At 44.8% G+C, this 14756-nt stretch overlaps 1 protein-coding gene across 1 annotated transcript in view; it reads right to left on the bottom strand.

Annotated features, from left to right (window-relative positions):
• The window catches only part of LOC147701261 (IgGFc-binding protein-like), a 217263-nt gene that overhangs the window by 135923 nt on the left and 66584 nt on the right, over nucleotides 1–14756 (bottom strand). The window contains exons 8-9 of the mRNA XM_086929327.1: nucleotides 6655–7878; nucleotides 3490–3830 (exon numbers count right to left, since the gene is read on the bottom strand). Coding sequence (XP_086785453.1) covers nucleotides 3490–3830; nucleotides 6655–7878 — 1565 coding nt within the window. The remainder of the gene's footprint in view (nucleotides 1–3489; nucleotides 3831–6654; nucleotides 7879–14756) is intronic.

Raw genomic sequence — 14756 nt, 5'->3', positions numbered from 1 at the left:
TACTGGGTGAAAACTGTTAAACGGATAAACTTAAAAATGACACATAAAACGATTTTTACATCATTTAAAAGTAATTTTCACAAACGTGCACAAGTTACATATTAGAGAAAATCTGGGAAAATCTCGAAAAAATTAGGCCTGGGCGTAGTGGGGCTTCGCGGAGCTACATGAAGTGGGCGAGAAACTACGCCCACCTCCGCACTCCGCGTAGCCCCACTACGGACTGCAGGCCTCCCTCCCTCCCGCCCTCCCTAAATACTTTAATTTAAATGTTAGAAAAAATTAAAAGGCACTTACCTTGCCCGCTGATGCCCGCCGCGTCTCCGGGGCTCCCTCTCTTCATCGCCGCCGTCTTGGGTACTAATGCGCATGCGTGGGCGGCCGCGCATGCGCATTTCTCGTGAGAAATGCGCATGCGCGGCCGCCCGCGCATGCGCATTAGTACCCAAGACGGCAGCGATGAAGAGAGGGAGCCCCGGGGACGCGGCGGGCAGCGGCGGGCAAGGTAAGTGCCTTTTAATTCTTTCTAACATTTAAATTAAAGTATTTAGGGAGGGCCGGAGGGAGGCGGGTGGCGGCCAGCTACGCACCGTCTGCGGAGCGTGCGTAGTGCCGAATTCTACGCCTGCTACGCAAAATGCGTCAAAGCCGGCACTACGCACACTCCGTGCACGAGGCGTAGCTGCCCGCCCACCCTTAGAAAAAATATAGTTACTGCATGGTAAAAGCCTGCAGAGCAGTGCCGACTAGATAAACATAAATAGATTTAGAATATTGCCAGAAATCTCAAGTTTAGAGAGAGAATGAATAAGGATCGAATAATTCACCTTGGCAAAAGCAGCAGAGGGGTCAGGAAGAATGAGAATAGAGGATTGTTTATAAGAACCTGTGTAGAGCAGAGTTTTGAAGACAGAGACTGGTACAGACTCAGGGAATAATTGAAAAGGAGAATAGTGAGGACAAGAAAATAATAGAAAGAAAAGAATGTGTTCCAGAAGTTTTTAAAGAAAAGCCATCAAAGAGATAGGCCCACATGCATCAAGCATTTTTGGAGTCGCAAACGGTGCGATTCCTTAAAATCGACCGTTTGCGATTCCAAAAATGCTTTTTGAGATGCATCAAGCAATTTTAGAAATCGCAACATTTTTGCGATTTCTAAAATTGCGATTGCTTCTAAGAAATTGCAAATTTGCGATTTCTTAAAAGCAATGCATGAATACTTTTTAAATTGCGAATTCGCAATTAGAGGGATAAATTTACCGAGTAGTTGAACTACTCAGTAAATTTGCAAAAAGTAAAAATAACGCTGAAAAAGCATTTTTTAAACATTCATGTTACGGACACACATGTCCTTAGGACATGTGTGTGTGCAACATGATGCGAAAACAACATTTCATGGGTGCAGGGGGGGTTCATTTGAAACCCCCTCCCCACCCTTGAAATGCAATCAGGATTTGCGATTTTCAAATTGCGAATTCGCAATTCCCATTCATTCCTATGGGCCTTTTGGCCCATAGGAATGAATGGGAATTGCGAAATCGCAATTTGGAAATCGCATTTTTTATGCGATTCCGTAAAAATAGCGATTCCTACCGAATTGCATAAAAATTAAAAAAATAATCATGCATAGCCTTTTGCGATTTCTAAATTGCGAATCGCTATTTATCGCAATTTAGAAATCGCAAAAGACGACATTGATGCATGTGGGCCATAGCCCGCAATAAGCGAGCTCATAAGGATAAAAATATATCTTTTCATGTGATGGAAGAATGGTGACTTTTAAAAGAAGGAGGAAATAGCCCAGACGTAAGAGATGAATTGAAAGAGAGTCTAGATAAGACAGTAACAAGGGATACACCGTTTGCACTGGGGGTGTTGATAAAGGATTAAAGGCAGATGCAGGAGGTTCCTCCCTAGGTTAGTAAGAGTGTACATCCGGTCCCTGGGGCAGGTGGAACTCTGAGCAGCTGGGACTGAGGAGGGCAAAGAATATTCCCAGAGTAGTGATGGTGAATCAAGAGGCAAAAAGAGTTAGCTGGTGAGGGAAATGTGTAAGGCATATTAGAGAATTTAGATGTGAAAAACGAGGATTACAGTGTGAGAAAGAGGAGCCTGGAAGAAGAGGCGAAGGCAGATGGGCAACTGTACTATATGGAAGGGTTAGATTATGACATTGCTAAGTGATAAGTGAATAGAAGACGTTTTTGTTTGCAGTGACACCAAAGCACCGAGTACCCAGTCAATTGAAGCAGATGCCTATAGGCTTAGTCTAAATTGTTGTCCCCGAGCTGCCATTTTTAAAGGTTTGAGCGCTACTGTTACATGCATCAAAACCTTTGCCCTCCATCTCGGATTCCGTTGACACCTCTCAGATGGAAGGGAGATCAATTTCATCCTAGATTCGTAGGGAACGTATATAAGGGCTCGACACGCATAAAATGCCTAGGAAGGAGAGCCATTTACCCTGTTGTACCCCTTATAAAAGAGGTAATGTACCTCTTAAAATCAGCTTATAATCACTTCAGGTGCACATTTTCAATTTTGCACGTCCATTTTCTTATGAGTAATCCTGATTAATGATTCACTAAATTCCATCTTACACTCAGTAAACTGCCTGTGCTTTATCAGTGTAACCAAGTAGGCTTTGGTCTAGCGTACATGCAATTATGAGGTTGAATCCTGACCCTAAACCAAAGCATGGCAAGTCTTAGATTTGTTGGTTCAAAAAATCACTTACCACACTCACTGCAACCGTGGACTTTCTCCCATTTCCTGAAGCAAAGACTTACGCCAAAGTACCTAGGGCCTCATTTATGAGGCCGTGTGTCACTTTCACGCCGCCGGTGCGTCACGTTTTGTGACGCACCAGCAGCGCAAAAAATGTGCCTTGTTGCACCATATTTACAAAGTGACACATCTAGGTAGATGTGTCGCTTTGTAAGCCCCTGCGCGACATTATACCTATGCCAGGTATGTGTATGCAGGGGGGACGTTCTGATGCAAGAAAGGGTCACAGAATTCACGCAGTGAAATCTATAAGATTTCACTGCGCCACTTCTAGGACACAAATGCGTCAATTTCTTACGCCTGCCTCACAGCAGGCGTAAGACTGACGCAGGGACACATTGCTGGTGTTGCGTCACTTTTGTGACACACTCCAGCAATGCGTCACTTTTGCGCCATACAGATACGTCAGAAATACTGACGTATCCGTAACTACTTGCGCCATGATGCGTCATACTGTAAATATGACACATCATTGGTGTCGCAAGGAGGGCACAGTGAAAAGTGACGCATCGCTGTTTTCACGCAGCGATGCGTCACTTTTCATAAATGAGGCCCCTGGTCTTGAAGAAGCCAATGCAATCTGCCTGGCTTTGTAACTCTATGTGTCCGCCATTTGGTTGCTGTTGACTGAAATCATGCCACACTCACTCAAATACAGAAAAAAGAGGCGGAAGTATGGAAGTGAGTTTCCTTGAAACTTACCCGGGCTAGTCCGTATTCAGAGCGGACCATTGCTATGGTGTATTCAAGTGTATGGACTGTTACCATGCTGATGTAGGAAATTTGAGGTGAGCCTTTGTTCTCGGTCTTGACCTGGACATTGAAGATAGGGAGTGTATTATTGGGTCCGCAATTCTTGACCATAGTGTACGAACAGGTACTCTCGAAGTCGAAGGCTCGGCCATCAAAAGTGATGTAATGAGGAATTCCCCAGGCTATGCAGGAGGCATCCCCTATTTTTATACAGGCCGGCTTTTCATTAATCATTTTGCACACTTCATCAGCTTTGCAGGTAATACTTGTGCATGTTGGCTTCTTGTACACTGTTGGAAAGAGTGACATGATGAGGCATTAGCAAAGTCTGACAGGCAAATTCAGCATTTGTTTCATTGTAACTTTTGGTGCAAGGCTTTACTATGTTGGAATTCTGACACAGTGGGTCACACAGACCGCACTCCCCAGAGATTGCTTGACATGGAAATGTAGTCCTATGCACTTCCGGTCTTGAGTGCCTCAGATAACGAGACAGGCAATCCCACCTCCGTGAGCAATTTATGCAATCTTGTATAAATGTTATTTACTCCATAGCACTATCCCCCCTCTTGCCCTGTATGCACCATTTAAGTGTAAAGTTTAACAGGACCCGCCTTGAACAGCCCCACCTCTGTACAGGAAGTGTTAACACTTTAAATAGACACGATTCACCCTATTTGAACACATGCACAGAAGCTTAAAATATACAGGCAAGTTTATTGTTCGTATCTATACATACATCTTTTTTTCAAGTAAAATGTCACCTCAAGCCAGTCAAAAGTCAATGCAGCCTTACTAAGAAGAAACAGAAGCATTCTGCCTTGAAATCCCACTCTGACCCTCACCTACGACAAATCTGGTAATCCATGTCTCCATTTTATGCGCGTTGGACCCCTGAACACGGTATTGTGTTTCTTTGGTGATATTGTACTGATTTTACAGCGGGTTCTTTTTTTAACACCGATTGTCATGGTTTGTCAGCATCTTTTATTTACTGACACAGCCAAGGGACCGGTATTTTTCAAGTGCATCTGGCCTTCAGGTATCCATACTCTTCCTAAACTAGGTGACACTATCAGATGTCCTAGGGACATTAAGATAACTATACCACCGTACTCCAAAACCGGGAAAAGTTTGCCTCCAATAACACTTCTTCTAAAAGAGGACAGACTCAAATGAACCTTGTGTGGGGGAAATCAATATGTTGCAAGGTGTATGTTGGCTCACCCTAGATTCCCACTGAGCTAGACCACCGGCATGGAAACCAACACAGACGACACACTAAAGCGACCGAGCTTCGCTAATATTGAAAATTCCAGAGCACGTGAGTTGTGATTGCTCTATTGCTCACACACTGGTGGCTTACTTCATTTTAGGTAAGTAACTTGGCCAGTAGTTAATTGAGAAACTAGAGGTCTTGTCAAGGAGTTCACCATAACCTTCCAGGCTCAACTCAATTTCTAAAACGACCCCAAGGGTGTTAACCCTACCCAAGAAAGCAATGGTCATATTCCCTATTATCCACCAATTTATCAAGAGAGCTAAACCTTTCGACGGTGGTCATGGTACTAACCAACATTAGCTCTGTTCAAGCTTTATTGAGGGCAATCTAGTTGGCATGCATCCAAAGATGCATTGTGGGCAAAGCAAAAGAGATTAGAACTCAATATTTGCTTCTGCATTGCCAGTCAAAACTTGGCAAATAGAAGAGGCTTACACCAGTTTGCGCAGGGACTTCACCACGAGAGACACACCCCAACACAGAACCGCCTGGGTAGTCACGTGGGTAGTCCTTTTCGGTAAGATATGAAGGGCAGTCGAGGAGATGCTGGCAGCATGCTCCATGTGGTTATCAAAATCCATGAATGCAGCACAGAGATCAAGCATCACTCAGATTCCTGCCTTCCCTCAGTATAAAATCCTACAAGAGCTTCGCGCCCTACCTCTGCACCCCCAGTCTACTTTGAACAACCCAGATGTTTGTGCAGGAAAGGCGAGAGAATATTGATTGCGTCATTTTACCACTTCCTGTTAGATGTCGAAAAGAGCAAAAAAGGACTATCATTTGGAAAGAAGCTCAAAATCAACATTTTTAAAAACTTCTGAGCACCTTCTCGTCCAAGCACCCATTAGCTTGATTATCACTCAGAACATGATATGCTGCTTATAGAGCCCTGTGTGCTGGCTCTATTAGGGGTTTCCCTGCTGAGCTTGAACCATTAACTGATTTCCTATGTCCAGGGTCTTAAAAGTGGCTCTTTTATGTCTTCTAATGTTCACACGTTTGACATGGTTAAGAAAGACGACATCGGCAAGCGTTTCTTCTGTTAGTAACACGCGTCGTAAAGGGACTCAAGAGGAAATAATACATGCACTTGTAAATATATTGATGTGTGTGTGTGATCAGTGACTAGTAATAAAGGAAGGCTGTCTTTCTGTTAAACAGAGCATTCATGTTTTCTCCAGATTTTACATCTATGATGAGAGCGACCGTATTGGCATATTTAGTCGAAAGTCGATTCAGATAATATTCACTAATGCCTTACTACAAAGTATGGGCAGATGAAGTGGCTCAGGAACCCTTTCTTGTTTACCGACTGCATAACTTGTACCAATAACTATTTGGCCTTGGAATTTCACTTGGGAAATATGTGTCACTGACGTAGGCTCTTTGGCGAGGTCCTGTGGGGTCTTTCAGGGGATGCCTTCGGCAAGCCATCACCTGGCACAGGGGCGGCCTTGGGCATCTGCAAGCTGTGCACCTGCATAGGACCACCAAACCCCAGGGGCCACCATGCCAATATATATCCTTAATATAATAATCCTCTGAGGATGGATACATATTTGGGTGGTGGCCACTGGCAGGGATTTGGCGGCCTCCGACTCTGTTGCACTTCAAAACACCCTGACCCCACCCTCTTCACTGGCCTCCCGCTCTGCCCCGCCGGGACCCCCTCTTCCGGGGCCCCTGCCCAGGGCCACCATGAGCCTAGAGCCGCCCCTGCCTAGCATGAGTTGATTCTAGAGTTAAACACATACAAAAAAACACACAAAAAACAGGAAAAGATGAGTTTGTTTATGCAACTTTCCTTTTTACCTACTGCTAATACATACCTTCAGTACACATCGCATAAGACCCAAATGCACGCTGATTGACAACGCCGATGTTTAGGACTCCAAAAGCTGCATCAGGATGCATCAGTGTGTGTGAGTTACGGGCTGTGTCAAAGTCAACCACTGCCCATGAGTATTCTGTTCCTGGGCTCTTCCTCCACTGGATATTAGAGAGGGGCTGCTCATCTAAGGTGACTCCTCCTGAGGATGAGGTATTGGCCACGATGACTGCTTTGTTTTCAAAGTTCGAAAGACCGAAGACGTGGTAGAATTTGCAGAATTCAGGGGTGCCCAAAATACTGATGAAAAAGGCACCAGGTTGCTGAGACTGACTGATCCCGCCACTGTGATAGTACAGGACCTGGATGGGCTCAGTAGCGGAGACGAAAACTGGAGTCAAGGGTTTCACTATTATCTCCAAAAGCTCCCCACGTTCCAATTGTGTGTTGTACTTAACGGGGCCAGAGACGTAACGCAGTTTTGTGTTTGTTTTGCCAGCCATGATATATACACTGTCAGACTTGGACCGGGCAACCATAGGGGGGACCAGGAAGGATTTTTTCCAACGTGAAACAGGCAGAAGCTGTTCATAGACATGATCACACATGCTGTCCTGCCCCAGACAAGTGTAGCCACTAAGCACGGCAACGGGCTTCCCCGAGACAACCCTCGTGCCTGTCAAGTCTTCGTCACTCTGCAGCTGCAGTGCCTGGTAAGGCTCCAGCGTGATTTCAAGCTTCTTTTTAGCAACAAACATCTCCTCAGTGAAGGAAATATGCTTCGTAAAGGTGATGGTCACCTTGTTTCGAAATCTGTGGTTTATTACTGAGAACTGCTTGTACGAACAGCTCCGTGTTGGCGTCACCACATAGTACTGAGTGCCAAGTCTCGACACGGGCAGAAGGGCCGCGGATCCTGCAGACTGGGGTTTCTCGCTCACAGACACCACGGCGATGTCTTTGTCGCTGGTGATGAGGACGCTGGATGGAAAGCGGGCGCTCCCAGTCATTTCAGAGCTTTGAGGGATGGTCACTGCACGAGTTTCTCCCTCAGCCAATGAGACAGTCCACTGTTTGGAGCTGCTGGTGATGCTGATGTTGACGGACGTTGGGCCGGAGAAGGCGGTGATGATCAGTTTCAGATTATTCTCTCCAGCTGTGGAGTTTGTGTTCTGCATGAAGCCGGTGACAAACTCTGTGCCGAGGTCATGCGCCCATGAGGAGTCTGGATGGAGAAAGAGGAGAGTGTCAGTAAGATAGCATGTCTTACTAGCAGAATAAACTACAAATGAAACCTGCTAACAACAAATTGAGTTTGGACTACTGCAGATGGAGAGAGTGTCGTGTACATCGGCTCTTGCAGAGACTCACAGCGTGATGGAGCTGTTTTCTGTCTACGAGTGTAATACTGCTGTCACTTTGCAGTCTCCCCCTATTAAGAGGCGCCATGCCCTGACCAGGTTCAGTTAGCACTCTGTCTGTATTGTAGAGGCACCACTGATCCCATGTCCAGCTCTTTTATGGGTACCAGTAACATTCTTAGGCAAGTCCCATAAATCCATGGACATACTTTACTGAGCTGGGAACTGTATTTGCTTACTAGTGGGATATTTACATTCTAGGACAAAAAGGCCAAATAGGGATGGCAAGAATGATAAGACTGTATAGGAACAAACAATAACACACACATCAAGAATTATTTATTTGTTATTATTAATGGCCCCTTTAATCCTTAGTTGGAAATCAGGTATTGGAGATGCTTTGTTCCTGTAAAGTTATGCTGAGAGCTGCTAAGTTCCAAAGTGAGAGCAGATGAACAGATGCTTGGTTCCTATTGAAGCTTCTCTATAGTTATCTGTAAAGTTATTCTCGAAGTTGCTTAGTGCCTCTGTAAGATTATAGTACTTATTACACAACAAACTACAGGCGGAAAAGCCTCAATGGCTTTCACCTTTCCATCCCAAAATCAGCTCAGAGACCCTGTGCTTATTGTACAATTTGGGTGCCCAAAGTAAGTTCAAGAAGGTGAAGTATATAAAAGATATGGATAGCCATGCAAAATAAATATGTTAGGGTATCCACATGAAATACATTAACATATAACGGGGCATATTTACAAGCCCTTTGCACCAATTTTGCGTCACTTTTAACATGGGGGAAGAGACGCAAAAGTGGCGCAAGGGACTTGTAAATCTGCCCCAACGAGTCTAGATGGAATCAATGACCTAGTCAGAGGTTGTCCTGAAAACCTGGCATAGATAATGTCCATGCGGATAAATATTGTACACTAAAGTGGCAGTGACTTAGGGAAACATTGGGTGACCCCTGCAAGGGATTTTGAGGGGGCCCCTAGCAATACCCATATACTCAAGCTGCCAAGCTGAGCCTCCCCCATTTATGCATAGAAAACTGCCCCCCCCTGCACCATGGGGGCTGCAGAGGTGTCTGTTTCACCCTTGTACAAGGGATATGTACTTAAAAGTGACACAAATGGGGCATCATTCCACTACAGAAACTATGCTTTGATGTAGTTCAAAACTTTCCCCACTATATATGTGTGTTATAGAGTGCAACAGAAATGCAAAATTATAATAGTTTTGGGAAAAGAAAACTTTTTTTAAGCCGTATGCGGGGCTCAAAAAGGCAACATTTTTGGCGTAAAGTCGTGTCTACCCATGGAATGTCCACTTGAGGCAAAGTACTTTAACCCACCTTTCCCACGTAATTCCAGGTTTGCGATAGAAAATAAATCCTAACACCTGTGTTTGCTCCGAGTTGCAGTCACTTTTGTGATGCAAAGTTGGTGTACAGTCTGAGAACATTTCTCCCACATTTTTCACAGGGTACACTCAATGACCTATATTCAATCAGTGATGCAACCATTTGCCTAATGTAACACTTTAAGAACTAAGAAATTGCGACCTCATACAAGGATTATACATATATTTAGTTTGTGTTCAGAGGGTTGGATGTGAGGAGTTTCACCTGAGATACCTGCTCTGCTGTTTCTCCCATAGTCTGCAGCTTGACTGGGAGCCATTTGACTGTTAAATGTAATGTAAACTGGTGATACTAGTAATATAGTACTGTTCGAGCATTTAAAATAGGATATAGACATTTAAATACTCTGAATACGAGCTGACAATTAATCCAGTGTGGTGCAAGTTACTCCTTATTTTGCTCCCAAGGAAGAAATGGACAAATAAGAAACCTTCTAGGATTGCTTCATGAATATGGAATATATGGGACAATATTTACCATGGGGGCAGACAATAGCATGGTAGCTTGGGGTGTCATGGAGACACAGATTACAGACTATCACTAACGAAACACATATGAAAGAAAACAGCAAATGAGACTGTGAAGCTGGGGCTAATCCAAAGTCTGGTATGTATTCAGGGGGCAAAGCTTTAAACACGAGCCGGAGGACAAAGTTAATAAACTGCAGCTGGTCCAACAACCTCTGGATTAAGGCATCATGAAAAGCCTGTTTAGATCTTGGGCTGATGAAAGCTGGAGACTGTGAACCCTTGCATGAAGATGACAATGCATCAAGAAAACGAAATTACATCTGGTCAGCTAAATAATAAAAAAGAACACACATTGACAATAAGAGCAGGAGGGGTAACAGAATGGCACTAGAAAACATGAAAAGCAATACAAAGGAACTTTGTGATTGTGGAGATCTGCTTTCTTCCATAGCACTTAGATCCCCAGACAGTACAAAGATCCTCAGATGTGCAAATGTTTGGAGTCTCTTGGCCCTGACCTGCTTCAGCGAGTTCGTCCTCACTGGTGTTAAAGGTGGAACCCCACTGTATGTTTCAAACCATTACCCTGAAGGGCCATCTTTCCCTCCACCTTCCCATCCCTGCTGTGGCAACTCTGTTCATTATCACACCTCTATATTTTTACCATAAGCCTGCAAAAATGGAACATTCAGTCAAGCTACAGCTAAAAGAAAGACAAGTGACAGGTGAACACAATGTTTCCATCAAGCCACAAAAATAGGATAAACTACATTACATGGAAGTGAGTGGACTGACCTAAAATGCTGCTCAGCTCATCTCTTTGACTTTCGAAGGATTACACCAACATATAAAGCAACAACAAATATGGTACAATATAAGAAAGCAGAAGGGCAATATTTTACACCTATGAGAAAACCACCTTGGTGATACTAAATCTAAAACGCATAATTCAAATAGATCTATTGGATCTACTGGTTACCATCAGACTAGCACAGTAGTGTTAAAGATCATGGCAAAATAATCAGAAAAATATATGGGTAAAGCTGATAATGAACACAAGGAGCAAAACATTTGATCAATGTACATTAACCCTCTAAAAGAGGCCCTTTCTCTTTGGCATAACCTAGAAGACTGAACACCTCACTCTAAATATGACCATGTAAGTCTGTTGGTCTTTAAAAATCATACTCTAGAATTGACCGCTTAGTTCATACATGAAAACCCTGATGACATACACATCCGCATGTTGCTAGACTCTCACCACACCAAAAGACAATAGGCATTTGAATGCCCGTTCCTGACAAATCCTATTTTTAAGATCTGTGTTACCGTGCCCACTGGGACTTCTTTTTCAACAGTACAACTGCAATGAGTTCCTGTTCCTGTTCCTGTTAGGATGCATGCGAACAACTCTCACATAAAGAATGCAAGATGTAGGCCAAGTAAATATAAGAAAAGTAAATAAAGAAATATGAAAAACTCCTAAAAACATTAAAATTCCAGACATCATTCTGCATGAACTATACAAACTTTACATTGAATTCAATAATTGCCGCTCAGCAGAAGAAGACACTAATACATATTAAGACCTAAATGCCTGGATTAGGAAGAAGTGTGAGTGATTACCAGTGGCTGAGATTAATTCAAGTATTTAATTTAACACTGTTTTTGGGTCTCTCGTAGGCAGCGTGCATGCGCTGTCTCTCCGAGACATACAGTAATCTGTATAGCGAGAGTAATCCCGCCTGCTGCTGTCCTGGTTCTTGCAATTGGCTTATTTATGCGACACTGTTACTTCCGGCGTCCCTATTGGTTGCTGGAACAATGCATCACTTCCATTTTTATCGGAAGCAGCACCGACCAGCTACAGTTTTATTTTGCTGTAGGGCTTTGTCACTTTTGTTTAAGGACTACTTGTTTTTAATTGCCATGGCGGCCGCTTCTTGGGCCACTGGTGGGTTAGCTTTTAATGGCAACTGCAATATCACATCCTTCATTGACTTGAGGGGATAGCTCTGCTGGTTGAGGTGTCTCAGCCCCTTTGGCTGCTGTAGGATAGCTTGTAATAGTTTCAACATCGTCTTTACAAAACTTGTCTTTTGTGGATGGCTGTGGCAGTGCCACGGTGGTATTGGGGCATCAGCTGGTGGGCACAGGGATGCTGGCTGTCGGGCTGCTCCCGGATGGAGGAACAGCTCTTCTGATTCCACGCCCGGGTGCTCAGAGCGGAGATATATCTCTCCTCTCTCCACACTGATTTGTGTGATAGGCCCCCATCCGCAGCCCGCTCCGAAGGTTGTGAGATAAAATGTCGCTTAGGATAATGTAATTGGCCTTAAGGTAGAGAAGCTGAATTATTCCCCGTGATTTATAATCAGTAAATTAAGAACTCTCTCATTTTGTAATTTATTCTATCTTCAGAAGGAAAATGTTCACTCTGAATTAAATGGGCAAATAATGCTTCTAATTCAAATGCAGATGTAATTTCGTTTCTGGAAGCAGTTTGGGGTGATTGACGTTCCCCCCCACCCCAATGGGTCGTTACAACTTATCTCCTAAACCCTACAAATTCTGCCAAGTTACGGTAATAACTCAAGCTGTGCCGAAAGGAGGGTGCGGCAATCCCTCACTGTGCGCACCATGTCATTGTTGCCTCAGTGCTGACTCTAAATGTACTTTTATTACCGATGTGGAGAAAGCAGGAGACGGATGGCTCCTTTTTATTGCCCCTCCTCGGCAGATCAAACACTTTTTATTGTGTTTACCAAGGCCCCCATGCCAGCTGGAAAGGGGACGGCCATGGGCTGCTGCCCGACGGGGCCTGCCTGGGGTTTGGAGAACAGGATTTGGATGGGGTCAGGAGCCAGGGCTGGAGGCTGATGTAGTTAGTGGGGGCCTTGTGTCTACTCCTGTCTGCAATGACGATAACATGTATTTAAACACAAAATCTGCATTTTGATGTTTCAACGAATGTGGGGAGCTTGAGAGTTATGCCAGGAAATGGCTACTCTACAGCTTACGTTAAAATCTGATTCTCCCACTCACCAATTGGGTCATTAACTGGGCCGTATCTTTGCTAACTGGGGTGCTATAGCTGTGAAGCCTCCACTTCCTGTTCCATGGTCTGATCACTTCCTGGTTCCTTTTGCAGTGGGACTGCCCGGGTTAGTTGAAGGTACAGGAGAAACCCAAGCTGAAAATAGCACACAGGAAATGGGTTGGCTTCTCGCAGGAGAAGTTAAATAATGCCCTCCCTCAGGGTGGGCTGTCTGGGGGCTCAGATGCTTAAGGTGCATGCAAAATATTGGATAGGCGTATTATGGAGGCTCTGGATACCACCGCTCCCTGGCCATCAACAGTGGGGGGACGAGTTCAAAAATCTGCCCCATGGTATACCACCGCCTTGAGAACTGCTAAAGCAGATTGTAAATGCCTAGAAAGGCGATGGAGGAGAGATCTCTCTGCCCAGGTGAAGAGGGAGTATAAAATCACTCTGAAGCACTATCATGGGCTTATCAGAAGGGCTAAGACATTCTACTATAAGGATAGAATTGGGGTGGCTGAAAATTCAGCGAAGGAACTGTTTAGGGTCTACAAAGAAATATCTTCCCTAGTAAAAACGGCAGCCCCAGTGGTTAGCTCGGAGGAGGCATGCAACTGTGTGGCGGATTTTTTTGCAGATAAAGTGGAGAAGATCTATGCCACCTTTCCGGCCTCTGCTCGAGCTGGCCAGTGGACCTCCGGAGAAGTGGGTCCAGCTCCTGGGATAGTGTGCATTGATACATTTACTGCCCCCCCCTGAGATCTTAACAAAAATAAGTATTAGTGTTAACTCAGGCTCTCCTAGGGACCTTGCCTCCCCTAAGGTGCTTAGAGGCAGTATTGAAACTCTGGAGCCTATTATTAGACACCTCTTGGAGTTATACTTTCGGTCAGGAACTGTGCCAGCAAGATGGAAGGAAGCGGTGGTCCTTCCACTACCTAAGAAACCCCACATTAGCCCAGACCAACTTGATGACCTGCGTCCTATTTCCTTGTTTCCCTACTTCGCTTAAGTTGTAGAGAAGGTTGTAAACACGCAACTTACTGCGCACATCGGGAAATAAAATCTCCTTCGCTCCACTCAGTCTGGGTTTTGGGCCCTCCATTTTATGGAATCGGCATTGCTACTTGCTACGGAAACCATCAGGAAATGTGTAGATGCAGGACATACTGTGGCCTTAATTCTGCTCGATTTAAGTGCCACCTTTGATGCTGTTGCCCACGATACTTTGCTGCACTGTTTGAGGGTAGGTGGTATGCCTGGCAGTGCGATGCGCTCGGTGGAATCTTTCTTGTCGGAGCGTAGTTTTCAGGTTGCGCAGGGCTCTTTTTATTCCAAAGTTAACAAATTTAAACAGGGGGTGCCTCAGGGATCCACCCTGAGCCCGACCCAGTTCAATCTCCATGTCACTCCTTTAGCTGAGATTGCAGAAAAAAATTGGAATTATGCTTGTGTCCTATGCCGATGACACTCATCTGGTGGTTTCCCTTACACAGGCACAGGATACGGTAGCCTCCAACTTCGTGGCATGCATGCAAGAACTTGCACTGTGGATGGCCAATAACTGCCTGAAGTTGAATGGCAATAAGACTCGGGTGCTTGTGTTTGTGAAAGCTCCATCGGTGTGGTCATCGGTGTGGTGGCCTCAGAGTCTGGGGCCCACCCCTACTCCCTGAGCTCAGGCTAAGAATCTTGGGGTATGGTTGGACACCAAGCTCTCATTTGAGCATCATACCAGGCTGGTGGCAGGCGCTTGTTTTGGAGTCCTGTGGGGCCTTCGAAGAACCTTGGATGTGTTCCCTACAGCAG

Source organism: Lissotriton vulgaris, chromosome 7 (genome assembly GCF_964263255.1).
Source record: "Lissotriton vulgaris chromosome 7, aLisVul1.2, whole genome shotgun sequence".
Taxonomy (NCBI): domain Eukaryota; kingdom Metazoa; phylum Chordata; class Amphibia; order Caudata; family Salamandridae; genus Lissotriton; species Lissotriton vulgaris.
The sequence above is the reverse complement of the archived record's forward strand: the minus strand, read 5'-3'. Positions and strand labels throughout refer to the sequence as shown.